We start from the raw sequence: 27,446 nt of genomic DNA on the forward strand, positions 1-27,446 counted from the left end.
CTAATGTTTGCGTACTATTTGGATTACCAGTAATAATTGACAACAAAGAATCCTTTTTAAAACCCTCACTCCGTTCCAAATAATAGTTCACTTTACCTTCATCTTAAATCAAACTTATTTAACATTGATCAAATTTCAAGTAAAAAAACCATCAATATCTGCAGCATCAAATAAGTTTATAGACGAAGTAATTTTTTTTTTTTTCTTTTGGACAGAACAGAGTCAATTTGGGGGTACTGAGATTTGCTTCAAAGCTAGCAGAATATAGAATCATCACAAAAGGTAAGAACTGAAAGAGATGCAAAGAGACTTGGTGATCGTTTATTTCTGCACTAAGACATTATCCCAAATTACTCCCTCCATTCTCCGTTCTGAAATGTAGAACATTCTAGATTAAAAATTTATCCATAAATATAAGGTATTCTAGGTTGAAAGTGAATCCAACCATCTTAGTTGTGCATCGTTTTTGAATCTTTCCCAACAGAAAGATGTGCATATAACCAACAGAAAGACATGCATGCAACCATGTAGGAGATGTGCATGTGGAGAAGGTGCATGGAAAAAAGAATGCTACTTTAATTAACACATATTTAGTGACCCAAATATATAGTCTCAATCTCTTTATTACTAATTGGAGGCTCCTTTGGTGCCTTCACGTGAAGTTACCTAGGATTCTAGGTGGACACTCTGAAAAAATAGAAAAATTCTATAAATTTTCAAAAAAAAAATCAGAAACATCCAACCATCAATCAACAACTCTAATTATAATAACCATCAGATCTATTATCTTTCCTAAAAATTACCTACCTCTTCCATTATGAAAATAAGCTAAAGTAACCTCCTAAATATGTATCTAAATTACCCACCTCTGCCATTATAAAAAAAATCTAAAGTAACCCCTAATCTTTGTGTAAATTACCCACCTATGCCATTAAAAAATAATACAAATAACCCCTAAATTTGCATATAAATTATCCAATTACGTTATTATTATTACAATTAAATTACTCACAAATTTGAATTTGAATTATATAATTATAATAATATATTAAAGTGCACCAATATAAAAATCTAAAATTACTATTTCTATCATTATGAATATATTATTTATATAAAAGTACTACTCACGATATATGTCACCATATAATATGGCATATATTCATGTATGATAGAAGAGATAAAAATATCAATTCACAAACAAACAATTCAATTAAACATATATTGAATACATATGGGGTGCACAAAATAAAATCTATTGTAACTAAATAATAAAATTATATATTTTAAAATATATGTTAGAATATTTAATAGATGAAAAGAGCGTGAGATAGATAATTATAATTATTGAACTTATTCTTATATTAATTCTAATTAACCCGTGCCCAGTGCTTATTAGCGGTAGGAGAGTCTTTTCTATACATCCATAATCTGTCATAAAATCTTCAGAATAATCTCCAGAATCCCCTACCGTTTCAGGAAGAGGGAGTAGGGTCCTACTTATCACAACCCGTAAACGCAAAAAAAACATCACATTGAATATTTGAACACATACATAGAGTACTAAATAAAGTCTATTTACAAAACTTTTTGCATGAATGGGCTGTAAATCGCAAGACGAATCTAATGAGCCTACTTAATCCATGATTTGCAACAGTAATGCTACAGTAACCGCCCGCTAATTATGAATTAATTAGCATCATTAGATTCGTCTCGCGATTTACAACCCATCTGTGCAAAAAGTTTTGTAAATAGACTTCATTTAGTATTTCAAATTAGCAAGATTCCATCGCAAAATTTTTTTTGCATTTCATAGGGCCTAGGTCACAAACCCAAAATGGGAGTCTTGCACAGCTTTCTCAGTAAAAGCACAACGTGCGTGATGTAACAAGACTCGATGCAAAGGCAGCTTCGCAAAGCACCCAAAAAATAGGTTTCATTGAATGAGATCAGATTCCGATTACATACAGGGCAACCAATCGAAACAAACTATGGCCGACTACACGCTCGGATCAGCAAAACTGCAGCTTGCTAACAAGGCATTTCCCAGCTGCAAGAGAGCCCTATGCGTTAACAGGAACGGCAGGCTACCAAACCTAAGTCTATAGCATTTACAGGGTGAACGGGACATGTACACAGGTTGGGGCTACCAGGTCTAAATGTTAGCTGCCACCTCTATCTACAAGCATAGAACACAACAGGTCAATATTCTCACCCCACGCTTTGCGCAGAGATCAAAGAACCATGAATCTGACACATCGACACCATATGATAATGCAACATGTGATATCCTTCTCTTCTTCCCTTTAGCACCATAACCATTGCCTTTTCTATCAGTTCTGCAGCAAGCAATCAAACTTAAGTACTTGCATGTAGCAAGATCTGATGAAGCTCACTTCAGGTCCAAGAGCAGAGCTGCAGAATCATCTAGAGGCAATTCTTATACCCTGAAACAGTTATAAGGCCAGTTAGTCCAATTCCTTCATTTTGTATCTAAATGAATGCATGAGAATATATACACATAACACGGGATGGTTGTAGTTTGGAGCACAGTGGCACTAGACCCTACCATACCAGGCTAACTACAGATTAGGGAACTTAAACACAATGGATGTGAAATTATGAATCAGATAATTACCAGTTTCAAGCCTTCGAGAACCCACAGCTGGACATTTCACGGACAAGAAGCCCTGCCCAGCAGCCGCAGCTGTCACTGGACACATGGGATATCAATCTTGAATTAAATAGCCTCTAGCTTGATTGGTGCTTTTGAGAAAACTGACAGAACAAAAGGTGCTTCCTCCCCAGGATGGATGGTACTTGGCACAATCGTGTATCCTTTAGGATAAGGATCCAAGACTAGTTCACATGATATCTCTCTTGAGTTAACGTAATCTGATCCACCCGCTGATTCATGCATGTAGATATTGTAGGCAGCCCGACAGCCCTGTGTCTTGAGTATCCTCAGTCCAATGTATAACATTGAAGAATCATGACTCGATTGGTAGTTTCGGAAACCGTTCGTCTTTCTAGAGAAACCAACACCCTGAAAAGCAAGAGTTATGCAGATAAATATCATTGTGGTTCTTCTAATCTTACAGATGCAGATTGGGACATACCTGAGTAAGGGTAATAAAAACATGAACAGGATATAGTGTGTCACGTCCTGTTACTCTAAGTCGATACTGAGGATTTTGATGCCATGAATCAAAATCTTGGCAACCACCTGCACTATAGCCACGCCATTGCCCATGGACAGAGTAACGCATCTCAGGTGGATAAACACGACAGACATATATTGACCGAAAGTGAATCTGAAAATCTTGCCAAGACATCCAGAATACCCCATTCTTCGACTGCAACAGAGGTGGGAGAGATAAGTGGATGGGGTCAGATCTGTATATGAAGTCAGACTTACGATCTACATTTTGTTTCCTACTGGTCCAATGTGTTAGTTTGTAACCTTGCAAGGGCACTAATTTGTTTTCAGTTATAAATAAGCTGCGGCTTTGCCACTTCGAAAGACATCCTAGAAAATCTTATTTGCATTTAAAGCAAGGGATAAGAAGGACTTCAAGTGATGAAACTGCATGCGGAAGGCTATAATCTGTTTAACACAATTATGTTTCTTTCTGACCTCAACTAGTGCAATATGACATGCATGTAAATTGACATCAAGAGACGAGTACCTGTGGAACATGCATAAGCTTATGCTTCATTCGTTCAGTCCACTCTGGTGAAGAGTCTGACCACGGTCCATTCCATTCAACTTCATTTGCCCATGGATTTCTAATTTGGATGAGTTTGTGGCCATCAACTTCTCTTACCTGAAAATATAGTGCAACTGTGTAAACTTATACAGGAGGAGAAGAAGAATAGTGAAGAGCTGACAATTAGCTGGAAGGTCAGATACAAATGAGAGCAAACCTGCAAAATTGAGTACGCATGTCCCTGCACGATGCCACTTGATGAGATGTGAACATCGGATCCAGAAGGACTTCCAGCGCCAAGAAGAAAACCTTCTTGTTTGAAATACAACAACTGCGACCACAATCTTCCACTAGCAAGATCAATCTGCGCTTGGGGACTTCGCATATCAATCTCTTCACCAGCTCCTCCTGTGAGATCCACAAGAGCATCTTGAACAAGCCCACCTTCTAATGCCTCATAAGAGCCATGAAGTTTCGCATAAGCTTTCTCAAGAATGGATACCCAAAGCTCATTTTGCTTTTTACTAGTAGCAAATGCTGGTTTTCCCGGAGACTCACAGGGGATCCAATCATCAACAACCACGGCTACCCACTCACCCTAGAAAAAAAATACAAAACATAAAAACTATAAACTCAGAAAAAGTCTTGGACAAGTTTTTCAAACTCAGAAAAAAATACAAATTACTGTAACATAAATATTGAGTCACAGGGGAAAACAAAGATTAGGATATACCCTAATAAAAAATCTTATAAGTGCTCTTCATGTGCACTATTTTCCCTTTAAAAAAGTCATACCAACTACAGCCAAGTTTATTGTCAAATTGGTAGGTTTGTGCTATGGCCTAATGAACCCCCTCAAGCTGCCCAATTGTGAGATATTGATCTATAAATACATATCAAGGATATGTCCAAATTGCATAGCATTAATAATAGGTCTACGTTTTTTCTTAGCAACTACCTAAAATTAATGCTATCAAAAGAGCTGAATTTTCCACAGGTTTGTAAGTAGGTGTCACTGAGGCTGACGGCACTATTGGGAAGCCAGGGAAGGGCCATCAGTGTATAAGGAAGGAGGCAACTTGAACTGGAGGAGTCAAGTATAACTAAACTACTATTTTATCTCCTTAAAGCAGTGCACATCCAAGAGGGCCCAGCATAGTTCCAGACTTTCAGTAAACACTGCAGACTAACTACTGCTAGAATCAGGGGTCACAATGCCTAATACAGACTGATGAACTACTTCTGATAATTATTTTATTTTTTCCCACTATAGTAAAGTATGTGTTACAAGTGATGTTGCATGCTCTACACAAAGGAATTTGATCGTTTGCTTCAACAATTGAATTTTGATGTTAAACTGGGCATAAGATAGCCAAATGTTAAATTTTATCATGATTCTGTAGTCTAACATTTTACGATAACTATATTATAAACTTTGCAGGATGAATCAACTCAACCTTCCTAGATATTATATCAATCGAATGATGGAAGACTAATATGAACAAACCAAGTGAGCAGATATTATCAATCAAATGGTATAAATCATTAGATACCTGAATGCAGAATCTGACAGTGTAAATTCCTTCTTCGTTGTATTCATGGGTGATTATAACTTCTGATATACGGGACATTTCAGTTAAAACTGCAACTGCACTTAAGAACCAACAGTCCCCCAACCGACCCTGAAAAGGAACAATTCAAATTGATATCAAATTCAGCTAATAAATGGTCATGCCTTTGCTTCCTTGACCACAACTCCGGGTGCACAGAAGCAGAAAACAAAACTTTATACCTGACACACATCTGAGGAATTCACAGAACCAGAAAACAAGCAAGGCTGAGAATTGATAGATATCTCCTTTGCTATGTCAGAAGGCCGCATCCACTCAGAAACAACCTGAACTCATAAACCAAACACATGTCAGAAACTTTAACCTTTTTTTTGCAGAAGCACGAGAGATATGCAAGTGGAATACCTGCAGTTTCCGAGGGGGATCCGTTGGATCTACAAATAAAGAACGATCATCTGGAGGGAACTCTTGATCAGTAAAGTTTCTCTCTCCTTTCGCGATAAGAGCATCCCTGACAGCCCTTTCAACAGAGAACATACGCTGGTTGACTTCTTCCTGTGTCTCAAACCTTGGTTTTCTTGGTCTCCTAGCAAAGGAGTCAATGTCAATAGCTACAGCATCATGTACTGGCCGTTTCCTACCGCTTGAGTACTGTCCATCCCATTCAACATCCCCTTGATCATATAGTTCATAAGCTTCTTCACTTTCCCAGTCATCCACCTAAATGGAACATTAAATTAAGGAAATCACATTTAGTTTAGTATTCCCACCCAATTCAGGACATCACAAAACACTGAAAGTACAGAATTTTTCTAGGTAAAATCAATACCCTTGCAGAATAACTTCCATGCCAAGCATCACCAGGTGCAAGGTCAAAAAAGCCATGCTCGGCAGGTGACATGGCTGTATGTAATGCAGCAACCTCATCTTCACTGAGGCATCTTCCCCATAGAAAAGCATCCATGATCTGCATCTTTGAATCTGAACCTTCACTATCTGACCTACCAAAGGCATCTAAGTCTATGGGTGGTCGAGCACCAACCCAAATATCAGTCCCAGGTTCCCAGATACCGTTAATTGTTGGCAACGGCAACCCATTCTGATATCCATCATAATTTCCATCAATGAAAGAAGTTGCTTCACCTAAGTCGGCATCTATAGTTACAGTGACAAGATGCCACCTGCAAAACACACAGTAGCTATAAGATCATACTAGTAAAGTAACAAAGGTGGTTCATGGCTTCCAAAAATGTTTTGCATCAGAGTGCAACTAACGTAATGTCATAGTGCATGATGCAGAAGTGAGCAGGTATGAACCCAACAAGTAATTTAAAACACTAGTATTGAAAAGATATTCATCAACAATTTTTTTTTCTCATACAACCTACAAGTAGACACACAACAGATGAGACAGCAAACTTGCATTAGGTACTGCCATGGCAAGCAAAAGACAATAGGATGGCACTGCTTTTGATTTCATTTTCTATGCATAATACAATAGTTGTGAATAGGTGGTACCTGCCATCTGCAATGCTTGATGCACCAATATTCCATTCTTTAGCAACAGTGGTTATCCTTTCACCCTTAGTCACTAATCGAAGACCAACTTGCCCAGCTTCCATTCCCTGTTCCGATCCTGCCACTAAGATTTCCCAGCAAACCTTCTTTTGGAATTCACTTCCAAAAAGACACACTGGACCAGATACCGGTTGAACCATTACAGCAATGGACAAAGTAACTTTTTGACTTAGACAGAGGCATAAGTCAAGTTCTCCACAATGACGACCAGTACTCCTCGGTTCGTCATCAAGTATGCATACCGTGCCTGGAATGCCAGTCTGTTCAACATTCATAACATGTTAGAGCAATAAAGATGCCCAAGGATATTTATGCCCAACATGCACTAAAAGAAAAATACAATTCTATATAGCTCTAAAATGATGGAAGGTGTGTTATATAACTTAAAAAATCCGGAGCTAGAACCTGTTCTGCTCGTCGAGCCAATTGCGCCTTTCGTATGTGATTGGCTATTGATGAGACCCTATCTCTTGCAAAAGAATCTTCCAGAGCAGAATCACCTCCAACAGCTCTGACAGCTGCTGCCATAGCTGCAGCATCTCTGCTTCCAGTATTAGGAATAGAAGAAAGCAATGACATTTCAAGTTCCTTCCATTTCCGTTCCTCTCTCTCCAGCAATGCCCTCCTCCTTTCTCTTCCCTTCCCTTCTTCCTCTCGCCTTTGCATCAATGCCTCTTCTTCCATTTCTTTTTCCCTTATGTAGCTGTAGACACCAATATGAAAAGTACAATAATGAAAAATTATAATAATGACCCCACGATGATTTTTGTGATATACATCCTACACAGAATCATGGTAGAATCATAAAAAACAGAAAAAAAATAACCTTTCTTGAATGAGCTCGAATTGCCTCCGATCTTCAGGCATCCATTTTTTAATTTCTTTGGCACTCAGGTCAGAAAGACCTATGCTATCCAAGAAGAGTCTTAGACGAACTTCATCCTGAAACAATAAAGAAATTCTTCACACCATTATCAATTGCTAACAAATCAGGGGGTTGAAAATAATGATAGAGGATACCAAGCTTATACCTGTATTTGTTCAGCTTTGGCAGTCAGTCCAAGCAACAGAAGCAAATAACCGCCAAATTTGTCCCACATATACACCCATTCAGTATCGATTGCTTCTTCTAAAGCTAAAATACGTGCATGGGCACACATATTCCTTCGATAATCTACATTTGCCTGGGAATGAGGACAAGTCATTAAACAATCTTTTACCCCACAGAAGAAAGATCCTGCAGCAATCTCCTCGTTTCTCAAACGGTCTCTCAGCTTCATAACATCAGCCCTAGGAAGCACAAAGTTCCCAGCCCTGTCCACTGTAAGAGCAGGATCTCCAACTAAAAGAGCAGCAGAGCTTGCAGACCTCTGCGGTGCTGAGTAAGTCCCAGATATAGCATTCCTAGTCTGGAAAAACATACTGTTAACATTACAGAAAACAATAAAGACCATGCTATTATTATGTACAGACCCTGTGCATGCATTTAAAAATATTCTAATCGCAATAGATAATCCTGCCTACAAATGACGGGTATCCGTGATAGATTTACATGGTACAAAATGACAGAATTTGGATGCGCTAGACTAAAATGAAAAATGCTGGTAGATCTCAGCATCAGATGCCAACAAGCAATCAATCGAGAGACCAGTGAAACTATTTTCTAACTAAAATGCAGAAATGTATAAAGCATGCACACACATAACTTATGTTAAACAATAAATAAACATACTTTATTAGCGGACCGTGACATTGCCTGCACAACTGTATCCTTGCTGAGAAAATGAACAGCATCCTCCATCATCTGATTGATTTTTTTCAAAAATTATTAATGAAGACATATATAAAAAAGGAACATGAAACTCTACTAGTTTTAGCTACAGAAAAGTACGAACCTTAAGAGTCAGGCATGGTCGAGAAACAGCAAAACCAAAGGCAATTACAAGAGTAGTGGCAGAAATGCCAGCCCCAACAAATGGGGGATTCATTATTATACTAGCAATAACACCCCAAACTTCAGTTGCCAGTGCAATCCCATACAGAATAAGGAAGGCGTAGCTGTAAAAAAACTGATGTTAGAGCACGTTCTCAACTGACAATCTAACTTTAGGATGGGACAGAACAGAGAGAAATATACATATGACCAATCCTGAACTCAAGAAAGGCAAATAGGGCATAAGAAAGCACATATCTGTACCTAACATTCTTAGCAGAGTCTGCATGAGCATCATAAACATATACAGGCAACACTCTTGGCGAATACACTACAATTGGTGGTGATAGAAGGACCTGAGAAGGGCATACCCATTCAGAATTAGAAGAAAATGCTACATTATAATGAGCACATATCCGAACTAGCAAGCGATAGCCAAAGTTGTCTTAGCATGTGCCAAAACTTACAGTCAAAGCCCTTCCTGTGAGAAGAAATATAAATGAGAAGTAACCTATAGATGCTCCAACAAAAGGCTTTCCTGCAAAGTTCATAAGCTAAATAAATACAAAACTAAACGATAGCAGTAGCTCAAACCAAGAAACAGAATTTAAAAAAGGATGGATGACACTGAAGGAAGAACATCAGTCACCATGAAATAAACCCATCAGGAAGGCAGCCAAGGCTAGGAGAAAAGCAATGGAACAAACAAGCAGCATCTGAGTCCTCGTTAAATAGAAGTTGTTAGATGTCCAGTAGTGGATGACCCCAATAACAAATACAAGGAACAGAATAGCAAGGAGGCCAGCAACTCCAACCTGTATAAAGATGATACATGAAATATAGCCTATTGTAAAGGAATGCTAAATTGCTAATATCCCATGTCACACAAAATTTACTTACAGTCCAGGGCCTGATTGTGACAATAACAGCCGCAACTGCACCAAATAACAGCAACATTCCCATGCCAACAAAAAGGTAAACACCACGAGAAATCTTCCAATCATCATCCTTCCTGAAATTATTTGCAATTTGATCTGAGTGGATCAAATAATATCGAGGGGAATAAAAAGCTAAAAAGTCATTTTTGTACCATTTGTATAGCCCGGTGAACAGTGAGAAAAATGCAGGAATGCATAACAAGGGAAGTAATGCTGCCAGGAAATCAGCCTTCAGAGGAACACCATCCTCTCGTGAATTTACCACTCCCCAGTAAGATGCACCGCAAAAGGACACAAGAACAGCTGCAGAAAAGCATGACTTAGAATCAGTTATCTAAAGATGTTGGCTGCAATATGTTCCATCCAATATCAAAGTAAATTTCAAAACAAGATCGAATAGAACGTACTAGCAAAGAGGCCAACACACATAGCTGATGAAGGTGAAAACCGGTATGTGGCAAACCAAGCAACAACAGGTATCAACCCCGTGGTAAGCACAGCAATTGTTGAAGATAATGCCCATCCAAGATACATTGATGTTGCATAGGGAGAATAGAAGCTGTTCTTATCAGCATCCCAGCCCTTGTAGCCTAAAGCATCTAATGGCTTCGCTGATACTATGGCGCCAAGGCCAATAACTGATGCAGTGAAAACAGCTATGCTGATAGCAAAGAGAGCCCGCTGAAACCAGAAAAATAAGAGGATAAGCAACAATAATTTTTTTAATTACCATTTGTTGGTGTATATGTGAGCCCATGTATAGGATCTATATATCCCACCCTTCTAGGGTTTGGAGGAATACAAGCCATTATTATTCTCTCCAACATGGTATCATTAGCCTAGATCCTCTCCCTCCTCCCTCCCCTACCCTAGCCGCCGGCCGCCGGGGCCCCCTCCTCTCTCCTACTCCCCTCCCTTTCCCTCCTCTTCCTCTGCTGGAGCCATGACCGCTGCCTCCTCTGCGTTGGGCGCCTGGTCGCCGGCCGGATCTGCCGCGCCCCGCCGGCTGGATCTGCCGCGCCCTGATCTGCGCCGCCAGCCGGCGCAGGCGCCGGGCCTGCTCTGCTCCAGGCCGCAGCCGCCACCTGGAGCCGCGGGGGGCCTTGGAGGTGGCTGCGCCGGCCAGTGGAGGCCCCTACCTGGCCGCCGCCCCGCCCCTGCATGGCCCCGGCACCACCAGCGCCGCCCCAGGCGTGTGCGTGGCCGTGGAGGTGGCTGCGCCGGCCGGTGGAGGCCCCTGCCTGGCCGCCGCCCGGCCCCTGCATGGCCCCGGCGCCACCAGCGCCGCCCCAGGCGCCTGCGCGGCCGTGGAGGTGGCTGCGCCGACCGGTGGAGGCCCCTGCCTGGCCGCCGCCCCGCCCCTGCATGGCCCCGGCGCCACCAGCGCCGCCCCAGGCGCGTGCGCGGCCCCTGCTGTGCCGGACGCGTGCTCCCTTGCCGCGCTCCAGGCCGCCGCCTCCGTGCGCTCCCTCGGCGAGTCGCTGCCGCCGTCGCCCCATGAGCTGCAGCCGCCACCAGGGCGGCGGCTGCAGGTGCGCCCCGCCGCCCTGGCCCTCGCCGCCGCCGCCCAGGCCGGCCTCCCTGGTACCGCTGCCGCTGGATCCGCCACCACCCGCCTCGCGGCTGCCCTCCGGGACCTCGAGGCCAAGCTCGCGCGGGCGCATGCCGCGCCCGCCGCGCGGACGCCCGTGGCTGCGCCCGCGGTTATGCCCCCCGCAGACGTGCCGATCGCCGCCGCCTTCCGCGGGCAGCCGATCGCCGCCGGAGCTGCTACGGCCGACGACGCTCTCGCCACGGCCCTCCTTGCCGCCAAGTCCGAGGCTTCGGCGGCTCAGGAGCGGCCCGCGCGGCTGCCCTCGCTTGGGAGCGCGAGCGCTCCGCGACCGACGCTCTCACTCGTCGGGTCGCCGCAGAGAAGCCCTACTTTCTTGTCCCGCCCGTCGTCCCCTTCACCGAGCACGGCGCTTCGTCCTCCCACCAGGCTCCGCCCTCTGGATCTGGACCCCGGATCGACCCGCCCGACCCCCTCCTTGGTGCTCCTCACCGGCCAGACCGGGGGTGGGGGAGGCCGAGGGCGTCGGCGACGGAGGAGACGTGGTGGTGGTGCTCGGGGCACTCCGCACCCGACTCCGGCTCCCACTCCTGCTCCTGGGCCCTGGATGTACGCCCTGGCCATCCTTCAACACCCCATGGCCAGGGCGCATCCCGATGTGGCCGTTTCAGGGTCAGGGGGGCCTCGTCCTCAGCCCCAGCCGGCGGCCATGCTCGCCGCTGCTGCTCCCCTATTCGCGCCGTCCTGGACCCCGCCCGCTCCACCCAGCCGACCTGGCCGCACTGGCGCAGTCCTTCAGCACCATGGGGCGGACGCCGCCGGTTAGCACCGAGTGGATCGCCGACTCGGGTGCCTCCTTCCACACCACCCCACATGCCGGTATCCTCTCTTCTGTCCGACCCCACACCTCTCTTGTCCTTCTTCCATCATGGTTGGTGACGGGTCTTGCCTTCCTATCACCGCCGTGGGTTCTGCTCCTTGCTCCTTTTGTCTTCCCAATGTCCTTGTTGCTCCGCAGATGGTTCATAATCTTCTTTCCATTTGTCAGTTTACAGCTGACAATTCTTATTCCATCGAGTTTGATTCTTCTAGCCTCACTGTAAAGGATTCGGCCTCCCGGCATCCGCTACTCCGGTGTGACAGCACGGGGTCCATTTACACCCTTCGTCTTCCTTTTTCCGCTGCACCACTCTCGCCTTCTTCTTCGCCATGGCCGTCCTGGCCTGCCGCTTTTGCCGCGACGCCGTCTTCCACCACCTGGCACCGCCGTCTTGGTCACCCTGGCCCCGACGTTCTGGCTCAGCTCAGTCGTAGTGCCGATGTTCCTTGCACTAGGGCTCCTGCTAAGCCCCTCTGCCATGCGTGCCAGCTCGGTCGTCATGTTCGGCTCCCTTTTTCTTCTTCGCATGCGACGCATACATTTGATCTTGTTCACTGTGACCTATAGACCTCTCCTGTACTTAGCCTTTCTGATTATAAGTACTATCTGGTGGTGGTCGATGACTTCTCGCACTACTCTTGGACATTTCCTTTGCGCGTCAAGTCTTAGACCTTCCCCACTCTCCTCCACTTCTTTGCCTGGGTGTCCACTCAGTTCGGCCTCACCGTTAAGGCCGTCCAGTGTGACAACGGGCGGGAGTTCGACAACTCCACCTCTCGTTCTTTCTTCCTCTCTCGGGGTGTTCAGCTGCGTATGTCTTGTCCGTATACCTCTCCTCAGAACGGCAAGGCTGAGCGGATGATTCGCACGACGAACGACGTCGTGCGCACCCATCTGATCCAGGCCTCTGCCCCCGCGCTTCTGGGCTGAGAGCCTCCACACCTCCACCTACTTGCTCAACCGTCTTCCATCCACGGCTTCTCTTGCTCCCACTCCACACCACGCTTTTTTCGGTACCCCTCCTCGCTACGACCACATTCGGGTCTTCGGGTGTGCGTGTAACCCAACACCACCGCCACTGCTCCTCACAAGCTGGCGCACCGCTCGACTCGTTGTGTTCCTTGGTTACTTCCCTGACCACAAGGGGTACCGATGCTTTGACCTCACCTCTCGCCGCGTCCTGATCTCCCGACACGTCGTCTTTGACGAGTCGGATTTCCCCTACTCCATCTCCTCCACACCTTCTCCTGACCCCGAGCTGGAGTCCCTGTTTCCGACGGACCCGGTGGTTCAGCCACCTTTACCTGTGTTTCCTTTCCCTGCAGGTTTTCCCAGCACACCGGCACCGCTGCCAGTGATCCCTGCTGCGCCACGCGCGGCCACGGTGCCCGCAGTCGCGCCACACGCGGCCCCCGGACCTCCGGTCGTGCCGCACGCGGACCTGGTGCCTCCCGCTGCACCTGCGCGGTACGCTCAGCCGGTGCAGGTGTACCAGCGTCGTCCGGTGCCGACTCCGGGGCCGCCGCGGTACGCTCAGCCGGTGCAATGTACCGGCGCCGAACGGCGCCGGCACCGACGCCGACTCTGGTTCCGGAGGCTCCTCCGACGCCTACACCGGAGTCGTCGCCGCCGCCATCTACACCGGAGCTGCCGCCGCCTCCGCCGACTCGCTCTCGAGTCGAGCCGGAGGTGTACCACCCGCCCATCGTCCATCGGGATCCTCGGCATATCCATCCCATGGTGACTCGGCGGATGGCGTCTCAAGCCGCGACTCTCTCCGCCACCGAGGGCGAGCCGCGTCTCTCCGGTACCCTCCTCTGTCCGCGACACCTTGGCGGATCCTCACTAGCGTCGCGCGATGGAAGAGTACGCGGCTCTCTTTGCCAACCAAACGTGGGACCTCGTGCCGCGTCCGTCTGGTTGCAATGTGGTCACCGGCAAGTGGATCTGGACGCATAAGCGTCGGGCTGATGGCACACTAGAGTGCTACAAGGCTCGCTGGGTTCTCCGGGGTTTCACTTAGCGGCCTGGTGTAGACTATGATGAGACCTTCAGCCCAGTGGTGAAGCCTGCTACTGTGCGCACGGTCCTCTCGCTTGCGCTCTCGCGCTCCTGGTCTGTGCACCAGCTGGACGTGAAGAATGCCTTTCTTCACGGCACTCTGTCAGAGACAGTGTATTGCTCTCAGCCGGCGGGATTTGTGGACTCGAGTCGTCCGGATATGGTCTGCCGGCTCAACAAGTCCCTCTATGGTCTGAAGCAGGCTCCTCGGGCTTGGTACTCTCGGTTCGCCACGTTCTTGTTGACTTTGGGGTCACCGAGGTCAAGTCTGACACGTCTCTCTTCATCTACCGCCGTGGGGATGAGACTGCATATCTGCTGCTCTATGTCGATGACATTGTGCTCACAACCTCCAGTCAGCAGTTGCTTCAGAGTGTCATCTCCTCTCAGCAGCAGGAGTTTGCTATGAAGGATCTGGGTCAGCTCCAACACTTCTTGGGCGTCGCTGTTGAGCCTCGCTCGTCTGGTCTTCTCCTTCACCAGCGGCAGTACGCACTCAATATTCTGGAGCGGGCTGGGATGACTGATTGCAAGCCCTGCTCCACTCCTGTCGACACTCAAGCGAAGCTGTCTGCTGATCTGGGTGATCCGGTGGCTGATCCTACTGCCTACCGGAGTCTGGTTGGCGCTTTGCAGTACCTCACCTTCACCAGGCCGGACCTCACATACGCTGTTCAGCAGGTCTGTCTCCATATGCATGATCCCCGGGAGTCACATCTTGCTGCGCTGAAGCGTCTCCTCTGCTACCGTCCGTGGCACTGTGGACCTCGGCCTGGTGCTTCACCGCTCATTTTCTGCTGAGCTGGTGTTCTACACCGACGCTGACTGGGCTGGCTGCCCGGACACTCGTCGCTCCACTTCCGGCTACGCCGTCTTCCTAGTCGGCAACCTGGTCTCCTGGTCGTCCAAGCGGCACCGGTTGTCTCCCGCTACAGTGCTGAGGCGGAGTGCCGGGCTGTCGCTAATGGCGTGGCCGTCCTGGCTACGATAGCTCTTGGTGGAGCTCCACAGCCCGCTTGCCAAGAGCACGCTCGTCTATTGCGACAACGTCAGTGCCATGTATCTCTCCACCAACCCCGTCCAGCATCAGCGGACGAAGCATGTGGAGATCGACCTACACTTCGTGCGCGACAGAGTCGCCATCGACGATGTTCGGGTACTCCATGTCCCGACTACCTCCCAATTTGCTGACATCTTCACCAAGGGACTGCCCTCCTCGACCTTCTCGGAGTTTCGCTCCAGCCTCAACGTAGCCAGTGGCTAGTTGTGGCTGCGGGGGGTATTTGCCCTTTGTGCTCTATTTGTACTCTCTTCTTGTCCAGTCTTAAACACCGCTGCGCCGGTAGTTCAGACTGCGGGGGGGTGTTGGCTTTCTTGTTGTCCAGTCTTGAACACCGCTGCGCCGGCAGTTCAGACTGCGGGGGGGTGTTGGTGTATATGTGAGCCCATGTATAGAGGCACATCTAGAGGCCCATGTATAGGATTTATATATCCCACCCTTCTAGGGTTTGGAGGAATACAAGCCATTATTATTCTCCAACACCATTATTGGACGGTTGGTGTCGGTACTCCTGGACTAGGATACCCCTTCTTGCTGTGTCTAGGCAAAAGCCTCGTAGTTATCCTTGACTACGCGCTGGCGACCCAAGCAGCCGGACCCACGTGGTCCGGAGCCCTTCTCACACGGCCAACGACCCCGGACCCATTCCTTGCTTGGGAAGGGTCTGGTGACGCCACATGCCCCGGAGAAGGGAGCGCTCAGTCCAAACAGCCGGGGGCCCTGGACCTCTCACGGAGCCCCGGACCTCCCACGGAGCCCCGGATCCTCCTACAGCGTCCCGAACCCCCCCCCCCCCCCCTCGGAGGCCCGGACCCTCATATACTATCCGGACCCCTCAGCGGGGAGGGAACCAACTCCCCGCCTGAGACTGGTCCGGAGCCGCCACGTGTCCACAGGCACGTGGCGCGCGCACGGTCGTGAGCACTGGAAGACTCGCCCACCTACCGCATTCAATGCGGGAGACGTAAGTGCGCTCTGCCATAGCAGAGCTCGAGGCGACTTTTGCCAGGGTGTACTGTTGATCGCGCGTTACCAAGGTGCACAGAGCAGCCGCTGGCGCTGCCCACGCCACGCGCGTCAGTCTACTACGCCAGTTAGACACGACAGCTCGGCTTTGCCCATCATGACACCTGCGCAGTAGACCCAACAGTCTACGCCGCAACCTACACTGCCTCAACGGGCGCCTCGCCGATGGGACAAGTGAAGGCCCCCCTCGGTCAAAGAGTCTGCAGTGCGATGAAGCGTATCCGGGGAGAGATTCTCAACACTGTAGCACTATTAATGTCTTTTTCATGGTATACTATACATCCTCGTTGGGCCCACCTGTCGGGGTCCAACGCCCGTGTACGCGTCTCCCTTGTGCTATAAAAGGGAGACGCCCGTTAGAGGACTCAAGCCGAAAAGGGACTGGGGAGGCAGAGGATAGACTCATCCACAGACACAAGAGCAATACAGCTCTCAGTGGACGTAGGGTATTACGTTTCGGCGGCCCGAACCACTCTAAATCCCCGAGTGTTCTTGTGTTCTTGTTTCACGAGATCTGACGAATCGCTTACGCTTCCCCGAGTAACCACCCTCTGGGATTAGGCGGGTGCACTACGCCACCCGGCTGTGGCCCTCCTTCTAGAGCCCAGAGGGTGTGCAAACCCACAGCCGGGTGGCGGAATGCACCCGCCTAAGCCCAGAGGGTGAGTACTCGGGAGTTAGCTAGGACTAGTTCAATCTCGCAGGAAGAACACGAAGAACACAGCAGGTTTAGAGTGGTTCGGGCCGCCGAAGCGTAATACCCTACGTCCACTGAGTGTTGTATTGCTTGTGTCCGAGAGCTTGAGAGCCCGTGTGTGTCTGAGGATCTGTGTTCTAGCGGGCGTGCTCTCCCTTTTATATGTCTAAGGGGAGCACGTACACTGAGCGGGGCCCCGACATGTGGACCCGGCGATGTATTATAAACTACACTTTGGCCTTCAATGCCTCAGATCCGGGGATCTTGTCGTCGGCTTCCGTGCGTAGCTTCTGACCAGGGATGGTCTTGAGCTATCCTGTCAGAGTAGAGTCTAGCCTCTACAGCCGCGCGTCGAGGTCATGATGAAGCGCCGAACTACTGGCTCAGTCCACTGTAGCAGCGTGCACTGTTGCTCCAGTCAGTAGCTGGTCATCATGACTCGTCGCCCATGCGCACGGCGCTGAGTCTTTAATGCTTGCCTTGGTAACTGACGAACCGCCTCGGTAACTGGCAATCCACAATGTGGACTGACAAAAGCTACCCCGTGCCCAGAGGCAGCAGAGACCGCCTCAACCACTCGCACTTAATGGGCGTGGGTGAGGGAGCTTCCAGCGGAAGGCTTGCGCCCGCGCCCACGCCTACGTGACACGTGGCGGCTCCGGACCCCTCCCGAGCAGCTAGCTGAGCCGAGAGCTCACGGGGGTCCGGATAGGCACGTGGAGGTCCCAGACCCATCTGCGGGAGTCCGGATGGCACGTGGAGGTCCCGGACCCACCTGCGGGGGTCCGGGTCCGCGGCCACAGGTGCTGAGCATTTCCACCTCTGGGACACGTGGTGACACCGGACCCGTTCCCGAGCGGGAAGCGGGTCCGAGACCGTTGGTTCGGTGAGATGGAGTCGGACCCCAGGGGTCCGGCTGCTCAGCCCCTTAGGGTGTAGTTACGGATAACTACGCGAGTCTTGGCACAGTAGGAGTGGATACCCCAGTAGAAGTGGCCTAGGCGACAAGGCGGTGGCGGCTCGCCTTGCTTAAGGTCTCGCCTTAGCCCGCCTAGGCGTCGCCTAGGCAATAAGGCGGTGGTGGATCGCCTCGCCTCGCCTTACCGCTTTAAAAACATAGCAGGGTACCGACAGTTGGAATACATTCTAGGTTATCGATAACACTTTGATGTGCTACAAACATGATGAAGCATGCCGATATGACAAGAACATACGGGAAAGATTGACTTAAAATCAGTGTTACATGGACACGGGTGCGGGTGTCGGTGTCCGACTCGGGTGCGGGTGTCCGATTCGTTAGAATTTTTGGTGACACGGCAAATAACACTTGGAATCCGACACGAGTGCGGGGTATCCGACTCGGCAAAAAAATTAAGACACGGGTGTCCGGGTAACACAGCTTAAAATAGACATATTCTCCAACTTGCAACATGAGACTGGGTCACGAATCAGCTTACCATTCTGACCGAACAAAGAGATTAAATAGATTAATGTCACACTTATCCAATTGAAAAGAAAATGCCAAGTCACAAAATTCATAAGGAAGTGAACCACAAACCTCTTTCGTTCCCGGAGCTTGACTAACATTTTCATGATTATCAAACTCCCTTACAGGAATCCAGAAACGGTAACCATTGCGCATCCATATAGGAATAGCAAATGAGAGACAAGCCACCATAAGCGGTAATGTGAGAGACAAGCCCAATATAACTGACGACTTGCTGCAGAGTAAAAAGGATGATATTCAGACTAAAATACAGATACATTTATGTTAGCCAGCATCAATTTTTCAACAAAAGAACAATACCTTTATGTTAAACAAATAGACACCAGCTTAAAAACTACATTACTGATGATATGTATCAAAATAATTTAAGCTGAAAGATTCTTGAAAACTTAGATGATGAGATGACATTCGATTAGTGATGACATTTTAGTTGTTATGGAGATAATTTATTTGCATACTACATGTCATTCAATTTTTAGGGTCCTATAAATATGATAATTCGAGATTGTTTCTCCTAAATTTAATGTGGGCCATTCAACAAGAATTTCAAAATTTAGCTTGTGTGTTACTCCCCTCCATTTGAATTATTCGGCTGATTTCATTTCGTTAGGACAAGCCTTTGACCAGCAATTACTCTGTTAATAAATAAATTCTGTGACACAAAGTTGAAGTCGTTATATTCGTATCCGAAATTACTTTCTTATGATTATACTATTTGTTGGAATATAAGTGAATTGCCCACCTCTCCCCATCAGCTTAAGCTTTTGGGCTGAACTGGTCGGTGCAACTCAATAAGGTATCAAAGCTAGAGGTCTCGAGTTCGAATCCTGGTTAGCGCGATTAAATAAAATAATTGCTGCTCGCTCCTATTCCACGTTTGAGGCCTGAGGGAGCCTCCACGTGAGGGGGAGTGTTGGAATATAAGTGCATTGCCCACCTCTCCCCATCAGCTTAAGCTTTTGGGCTGAACTGGTCGGTGCATGCAACTCAATACTATTGTATCACATAATTGTTGTATTAATTGAGTAATTTTTTGTCAGTCTTAGCCTAACGAAAGGAAACATGATTTACAAAAGATGAAGGGAGTAACTTTTATGGCTGATTGGGAAGCAGGGGAATTTCATTCTCCAATTCAGTTAATGCAGTATCTGAGAAAAAAACAGACTTTTAAAAGATGCATACCATGACAATTGCATGAAATATTTATTAACGAATTAGAGTTTTTTTAATACTCTATTAGAACCCCAGCACATTTCATAGGCTACTCGGATAAGATGTGAAAAAATTTGGTGAGACATCGCAGCTTATAGATGGGTTATGCACAAGGTTATACTATGACCCATGACCAGAGCTAACTTTAAGAATCTAAACATATAGGTCCCTTCTGTTGCCAATTAAGAATGGCATATTTTCACATTTTCTACTTCTGGTGCTGAGTTTAGAGGATAGCTTATTTTTATACGCTAAAAATATAAATAGGTAAAACCCCTTCTTTTTGCTTGCCTTAATGGCATTTCTGATGTTTATTTCTAAGATAGCTCACCTTTATGCTCTAAAAACACATTTTTCACTGATAACCACACCTAAGACATAATAAGTCATATGTCTCTGCTGTTAAGAAACTAAGCCGCAGCATTGCATAATGAGCTAGAGTATGCAATACTAACTGTTAGCGCGCCCCACCTAGCCAACCCGACCATAAAACCCAGGTGTTATAGTGGGAGGGGTGGGGGCTTTTATCCATAGTCCATCATTCCCCCTACGGCGTGCGAGCCCGGCGTAGCCCGCAGCAGGTTCTAGTGCCCGGCGTAGCCCGCAGCAGGTCTCAGCACACGAGAGGCGCAGGGGAAATCGCGCAGCGGAAATGCGTGGCCGGGTGGGTTCGAACCCGGGACCTCGGCTCTGGTACCATGTTAGCGCGCCCCACCTAGCCAACCCGACCATAAAACCCAGGTGTTATAGTGGGAGGGGTGGGGGCTTTTATCCATAGTCCATCACTAACATGATGATGTGTTAGAACATAAAAGACAAAATCAAATCATTAGAGTGGAACAATATATTGCTACGCATATAAACTTGATGTCCTTGTGTAAATATATAATCAACTAAGTAAAGCACAAAAGGCTAATTGTTAACTAGAAGCCTAATAGAAAATGTTGTATCAGATATGAGAAAGTATGCGTACCTTAAGAAAGAGAGAAACAAACCAACACATGTACTCAGCAGCCACGCAATGAAACCATACTGAAAGAAAGGCAGGTTGTTATTGTTGAGATCAGTAATATTTAAAATAGTAGCAACTAATACAACATTGTAGTTGAAGGAAAATGAAGCGCAGATCATAAATAGATTTTGCATCTGGGGAAGATTTTACAGATGGAATTAAATGTTTCACCACATCTAGCTCCCAGGTAAAGGTAATTGCTCTTCCATAGTTCCATTGCATAAAACTGTACACCCACAGGTAAAGGTATTACTACATCCCATACAGGAATTTTCCTTTTCTTGTTAATATATATTCATGTTCCATTACATAGAAGCTAACTCATAGTAAATGTTCAAGCATAAATAGTACAAAACACTTGTTTCTGATACAGTAAATTTTAACATTACATTAATAGGAAAAACATATACTGGTGTACCAAATTGTAAACTTTTTTTATTTTAGTGCTTATCACCTTCCGAGGTTTGGATGTCATCATCATTTCTTCAGCACGCAGAGACCAAATGAATGCCATGATGGAGCAGACAACTGGTGACAGGAGCAGTATCGAGAAACCAAATTCAAACTGCCAAATTAAGATAAATCTCTATTGGTCAAATTAATAGTGAACCTTTCAAAGCAATTACAGTGTGCTGCAAAAAAATTACCTGTTCATGTGTTGCATTTATCACCTTGATGGTCTCTGGTCGATGGATAGCCACAGTCGCAGTCTCTATGATGAACAATATAGTGAAAACAATAAAAGCACGGATTGGAGAGCCAGCTAATTGATGGAATATTAGCCTTGAAATGTTCAACCATTTCTCTAGACCACTTCTCCTAAGTTCTTCGGACAGAGAGATCTGATTTGCAATAGTGGTATCCAATCTGTCTGAATCAGTAGCTGTGACATCTACATCATCTTGATGCTCTCTGTCTGCATCCAAGCTACTCCTTTGTAGCAAAGCTAATATCCGTGGATCCATAATTTTGTCTTTCAGCATGTAGGAAAAATTTGGATCCAGGCCTTTATCCTGAAGAAGATTAGCTAGCTCTACATCTCCAAGTCCACCATTCTTTTTTAGCATAGATGAAATCCTTGGGTCATTTAATCTGTCCTGAAATATTGCTGCCAGGTTCAAATCCAATAACTGTTGATTACCTGAGGCGGTAGCTGATTCACTAGACTCGCAACCATGACTTTCCAAACCACTGCTAGAACAAACAACAAGTGAAGCAGTGGGTTCTCCATGCCTCTCTGTTGTAATCACGACAGTTTCAGAGTGGACAGCAGAGAGGCATGAATTACTCCGATGAGCTAAACTTGCACGCCCACTATCTATGTTCTTGTCAGAGCTCTGGCCTTCTTGACAACTATTGGATCGATCAAAAGGAATACTGTTCCAATTGACACCATCGCTTTGTGAATTGCTTCTGTACATAGAATCAGTTGCATTACCATTTTGACCAGCTTCAACACTACCACTACTACGCTTCACACTGGAGCCGCAACCTTCTGATGAATTTGAGGAGCTATTTTGTCCTTTTCTTCGAAATCCCTCTCGCAGCTTTATAACTGTACTTCTTAGAGCGTCTATCCTTGCCACTGAGGGGTTTGAAATAGAAAGCCAGCAAGACACAGCAGCAGATAAAAGCACAGATGCTACAAAAGCATAACTGATGCAATGGCCAAGGTACCTAATGTAACACCTTTAGTTAGCAAATAGGTACTTAGGTACAAGAATGCTAGGTCTCAAATGTGTTCCAATACAAAAGCACAAAGATAGTTACAAACCAGTAATGCACTCCAAAGCATATAAGAAAAGCCCTTGATGTTCCAGCCACAAATAACACTATTACCCGACTTTTCAGAAGCTCAAACCTAAATGAACACAAGCCTAGATTCCAGTCTGCAGAAAAGAAAATAAGTCAAGAAACGGAAACGGAGCATACAATCAATGAAGCTAGGAAAGAACATTACCAAGAATCACCACTGCAACTGAAGTTAAAGCGCCTAGCCAACGAGCTTTTTTTGAGGTAAGACCGTACAAGATAGAATAGACAACAAGCACAAGCAGTGAGCACACATAGAGAAGCCCTAAATGCAAGACCCTGCATTCCAGGTTACAAGATGTGAACATTTTATCAAAATGATAACAAGAGATAGATAATACAAAGAAATACATGACTTGGTTGAACTGGAAGCACAATACAGTAGAAATTTAGGATTCGCACCATTTTACAATATAAATATATAAGTCCCATCACATCATGCACACAGACCAAAAAACACAACAGTGAAACGTTAAGAAATTTTGGACCTTCTATTTTAATCTTAAATGGTGAATGGATCCGTTACTAAACCATCATGTACTTTAATGAGATCAGGTGGAAACTTTGTAAAAGCTGCACTCTTGTTTTGGACAGTGGACATGCATAGTGGAAAACTATTACCCCAGCAATGAACTAATTCGTATAACAGTGTTAATATGTATAGAAAATATATAGTGTTGCATGTTTAAGAAGGAAAAATAAAAGTGGAAATACCTGCTGGATTTTTTCATGTATAACTCACTAGGATCTGGTGGATCAGGAGAGCATGAAACAGGAGCCACTTCAACAGAGTCAGAATAGGCAAATTTGTACGACCTCCGCACATATTCATCAACATCAAATCCACTTACTGTGCATAAAGTGTGCAAAAAAAAAGTGAGGTTAACCAGGTTCCTATTAATGAGTGACAGATACTCACAACAAGTAATAATATCAAATTAGAAGTTTTACCATTAAACAGTATTTTACATATAAAGAGCATATTGATGGCCAATGATATTGCAGACACCCCAAAGAAAAACCCTGATGGAGAATTAAGCTCAGAAGCACTAGCACCAGCTGTAACGTAAACGGCACAAAATTCGTAGGCACAAAGTAGGCCGACTGCCAGGAGGAGAAGGTAAGCAACAGCCTCTGCAACAAACATGTCATTAGTTAATACAACCAAATCAATAATGAAGAAGGCGATAACAGAGTGGCCCAAAAAATGAAGTGAAGAAACAGCTTGATGCCTGGAACAGCTAATGAAAACCCTACAGAACTGCATTTTAGAAATGTTTGAACAATGTGCTGGTAATTAAACAGGAAACACCCAAGAACTTAAGTCTTAGTCTTTATGCATAGCTTAGTGTGTAATTCATTACTTTGGTTGCAAAATTTTACGGATCAATCTCTGATGGCACTGAACATGCTTTCATCAGTTCTCTTTGTAATCCAAATTTCTGAGGTAACAAAATTCTTGGTAAAAAAATTATAGGTGAACTAAAATAATCAAAATATAATATTAGTGAATCCATGAACCCCATAGGAATTGACCCTAGATCCGTTAGAGATATGGGTGTACACCCCAACCACCCAGGTTTGAGCCTTCTTCTATTCGAATGTGGGTGCCTATTTGTTTTTAATTTACAATGCCACCTAGTTCATCCTCGGTTTTTTAATCCATTAACCCATGACCAGCAAGTGTGGACACATAAAACATGACTGCATGGATTCTATTTCTAGTCCTCTAGAGAAATAAATGCTAAATAATCAAGAAAAAGAACAGATAACATACTTGAGCTTTGCCACTGTGTTCTCCACCAGAGCATTATAGAGTAGAATGATAAAAGAAAAGCAACACCTGCCATTGTAACAGCTAAACCAATTATGTTCCTTTCCAGAAGAGCAATAAGGATGCTCCCCCACACGAGCAGAACTGCTATAGGGGAAATGACAACAAGCCATGCAACAAGAGTCAAAAAGCTGCAGAGCGTGCTTAGTTGAGGTCCTTGCACATATGCTGGCCATTTCCTTGCATATATCCAACTGAGTAACAAATTAGAAGGGGGGAAAGGTTAATGAGCGATAAAATAGCAGAATATTGATTAAGCCCAATTGAGAAAAATACAAATACTCTGCAGCATACCTGTATAACCTCCATGGCCTCCAATTCACAGCCCATAGGACCCAAAAGCTGAGAGGACTAAGGACAGCAAAGAGGAACCCACAGATGCTGCATGCCAAAACAACTCCGTGGTGTCCCTCCTCTTCCATCCTCCCCTTTTGAAATCACCTTTTGTAGGCTGAAATCATGGATGACCTGCTCGGGAAGGTACAACATAAGAAGTCTAATAATTACATGACCAAAGATCACCAAATGGCACTAGAGCATGCAGTTCAATTTTAACTAATCACTCTGGACTCCACAAATCCCAAGTTACATGGTAATGCTAACGTCTTACCATATACAGAGCATTGACAGCTGTGCATCTACCAAGCAGGCCATCAGTCATCAGACCCCCAAAGGCCCAAAATAACAATATGGGAATTTACTGAGAAATTGCATTTCTCTTGAGTATTGTGGAGGGATTGATCTCTCAAGCTACAAATCCTTCTGTTCCATATATGTTTGTGGATAAGGTGGTCTATTGAATTAAGCTCCAGCGTTATTGAGGTAATTATTGTATTTGGTATGTTTCTTATGTTAATGCACTTATGAATCTTCATTCTTCAAAGCTTTGAAATGAAGCTAGTTAATAAATTTCTATTGAGTTTTTTTTGTATGTTAATATGCTATCCTAGAACTTTGAAACAATTTTGGGAGCTTGGTCAATCTGGAAGCATCGTAGTCATTGTGTTTTTTACGGTGGTACTCCTAGCTTAGCCAGAGTTGTCGCTGTGTTTAGAGAAGTACATCTTTGGTCTTTAGCAGGGGCTCGAGGAGTTACTCATCTCCTCGCCCTAGCTCCTTACTCCTAATTGGTCAAGTGTCTGGTCCTGCTTTGTTTCCTTAGAAAGACAGACAGTTCTTAGTGTTTTTTCAGGGCGTGCTACAGGCCCTCTAACCTTGTAGCTGTTTTGTATTTGGGGCTCATCCCCCTTTTTTCTTCTTCTTAATATATTGATGCGCAGTTCTCCTGCGCATTCGAGAAAAAAACTTTGAAACAAATGTCTTAACTATTTTGTAAGCTTTTGTGTGCTGGACTGATGTGCCAGTGTTCCATGACTGTTGAAAATTAACTGTGGTGAGTGACCTTAATTTTCTTTCTTGGTTAATCTTCCAGAAATTTATGCTGCATAGAGTTCTGGTAGTTTTTCCATAATCATGTAACTGCTTTTATACAACTACGGAACAGGTACTACAGTAACTTTAGAGTAGCGAGGGATCTTGGCTGGTAAACATAGACCAAAGATATCTACATGCACATACGTACGCAGCCAGGTATTTCTCCACCGGAGAAATAAATAAATCTAACAACTTATCAGATCGCATTCATCAAACACCTCTCGTGGTATCACGTATCACGTTAGCTATTAAAAGTACTCCATGTTAACAGTTTTAACTCCACCTACATGATTTAGTGCTTGCTTATCAAAAGTTGGCTACATGACCTTCAATTATTTTGCATTTAATTGCACCGGAGATAATTTGATGACTCATTTCCAGTAAGAATGAATCTGTAAGTTTATGGACACAAAAACTGTTTCCTAACGAGATTGTTTTGCTTGGTACCACCTTTAAAGGTCCGTATCCGCACCAGTTCAAATCTGGTTGCAGACACAAGAAAAAGGGATCTGCAGAATAGGGATAATTTGAATGTTTGACGCAAATTAGGAATTACTCAAGATGTCAAGATGGATTTGGTTGCTTGTACAAGGAGAAGTCATAAATAGCTTCCTTTCAATTGAATTTTCTGTTAATTGCACCAATCCTGCTATATTTAGCTCGAAATTCCTGAAGTTGTTTCCATGGTTCCAGCTTAGTCTTTACCGAATTGGAGGCCTCAGTTCAAGCTTTCCAAACTAGTCGACTTACAAGGGATCTGTGGATGGTGCTAACTTCAGTTCAATACTTCCTTCGGATATGAACACTGTTTTTTTTGGGGGGGGGGGGGGGGGGGGTATGTTGGACTTCCTTAAAATATTCAGTACATTCCTTTTCAATTCTGGATTGTTTCGTCTGGTAGTGACACCCCGAGGTCATGTCCATATAGAAACTATGGGGACGCGACAGGATTTCCCGAAATTTCATCAAATCAAAACATATAACTGCCAGCTCTACCAAGAGGAAACATCAACCAGCTCGATACCACACCATTCGACTGCGAGAGTGGGATTTTAGTTCCACACCATGGGCGGAGCCAGTATGAGACATGCGCATACTTGCAATTGGGTCAGATCCGAATAGAAATAGCTTACTTAGGGTTTGGGGCGCTCGGCCTCGCAGAGTAGGAAGGGAAGCGAAGCGAGGCGAATGGGCGGGCGTACCTAGTGCTTGTCGCCGGCGAAAGGGCCCGACGAAGACCCGGCGAAGGGGCGGCGCCGCTCGCCCAGTCGTCGCCGCAAGGAACCAAAAGCCACGAGTAAGGGGAGACGAGTGAGGGGGGCCGAGAGCACGGGAGGTGAACGGGAGAGAGGAAAAGAAGACGAGTGCTGGGGGTGGGGGATGTGAACGCAGCACAGCAGTCAACAGGCAGCGTCGCGGCGACGCGCTGGAGACTGACTAGGGGAGTGTTGTGGAAAACGGTGTGAAACGGACGCGGACAGCGTCCCGTCTCGCGTGACTCGGAGGCAAAATTTAGCGGGTTGCTACTTGGCGCGTTCGCGCTATTTGGGCTCCAGCGCATGATTTCAGGGTCCCTGCTCTCTCTTTTTTTTTTTCTCTCCTCTTTTTTCTCTTTCGTGGAGCGTTGCTGCC

General features: G+C 45.9%; 1 protein-coding gene across 1 annotated transcript; it reads right to left on the reverse strand.

The window, feature by feature from the left end:
* Positions 1–1,895: 1,895 nt before the first annotated feature.
* Positions 1,896–27,237, reverse strand: LOC120690242 (calpain-type cysteine protease DEK1-like). The gene is made up of 32 exons (XM_039972828.1): positions 27,017–27,237; positions 24,675–24,848; positions 24,324–24,574; positions 23,498–23,680; positions 23,261–23,396; positions 22,695–22,825; positions 22,509–22,623; positions 21,382–22,411; positions 21,189–21,299; positions 20,696–20,754; positions 18,562–18,724; positions 10,135–10,408; positions 9,880–10,030; positions 9,690–9,801; positions 9,439–9,604; positions 9,257–9,327; positions 9,054–9,145; positions 8,752–8,914; positions 8,589–8,660; positions 7,888–8,265; positions 7,683–7,798; positions 7,262–7,559; positions 6,797–7,116; positions 6,108–6,459; positions 5,684–5,998; positions 5,500–5,604; positions 5,261–5,389; positions 3,925–4,305; positions 3,687–3,824; positions 3,117–3,353; positions 2,636–3,043; positions 1,896–2,444 (listed from the first exon to the last, which is right to left on the reverse strand). Exons 2-31 carry the CDS (start codon positions 24,800–24,802, stop codon positions 2,738–2,740), a joined length of 6,483 nt encoding a protein of 2,160 aa, XP_039828762.1. The 5' UTR covers positions 24,803–24,848; positions 27,017–27,237; the 3' UTR covers positions 1,896–2,444; positions 2,636–2,737.
* Positions 27,238–27,446: the final 209 nt, after the last annotated feature.

This window comes from Panicum virgatum, chromosome 9N (assembly GCF_016808335.1).
Source record: "Panicum virgatum strain AP13 chromosome 9N, P.virgatum_v5, whole genome shotgun sequence".
In the NCBI taxonomy this organism is placed as follows: Eukaryota; Viridiplantae; Streptophyta; class Magnoliopsida; order Poales; family Poaceae; genus Panicum; species Panicum virgatum.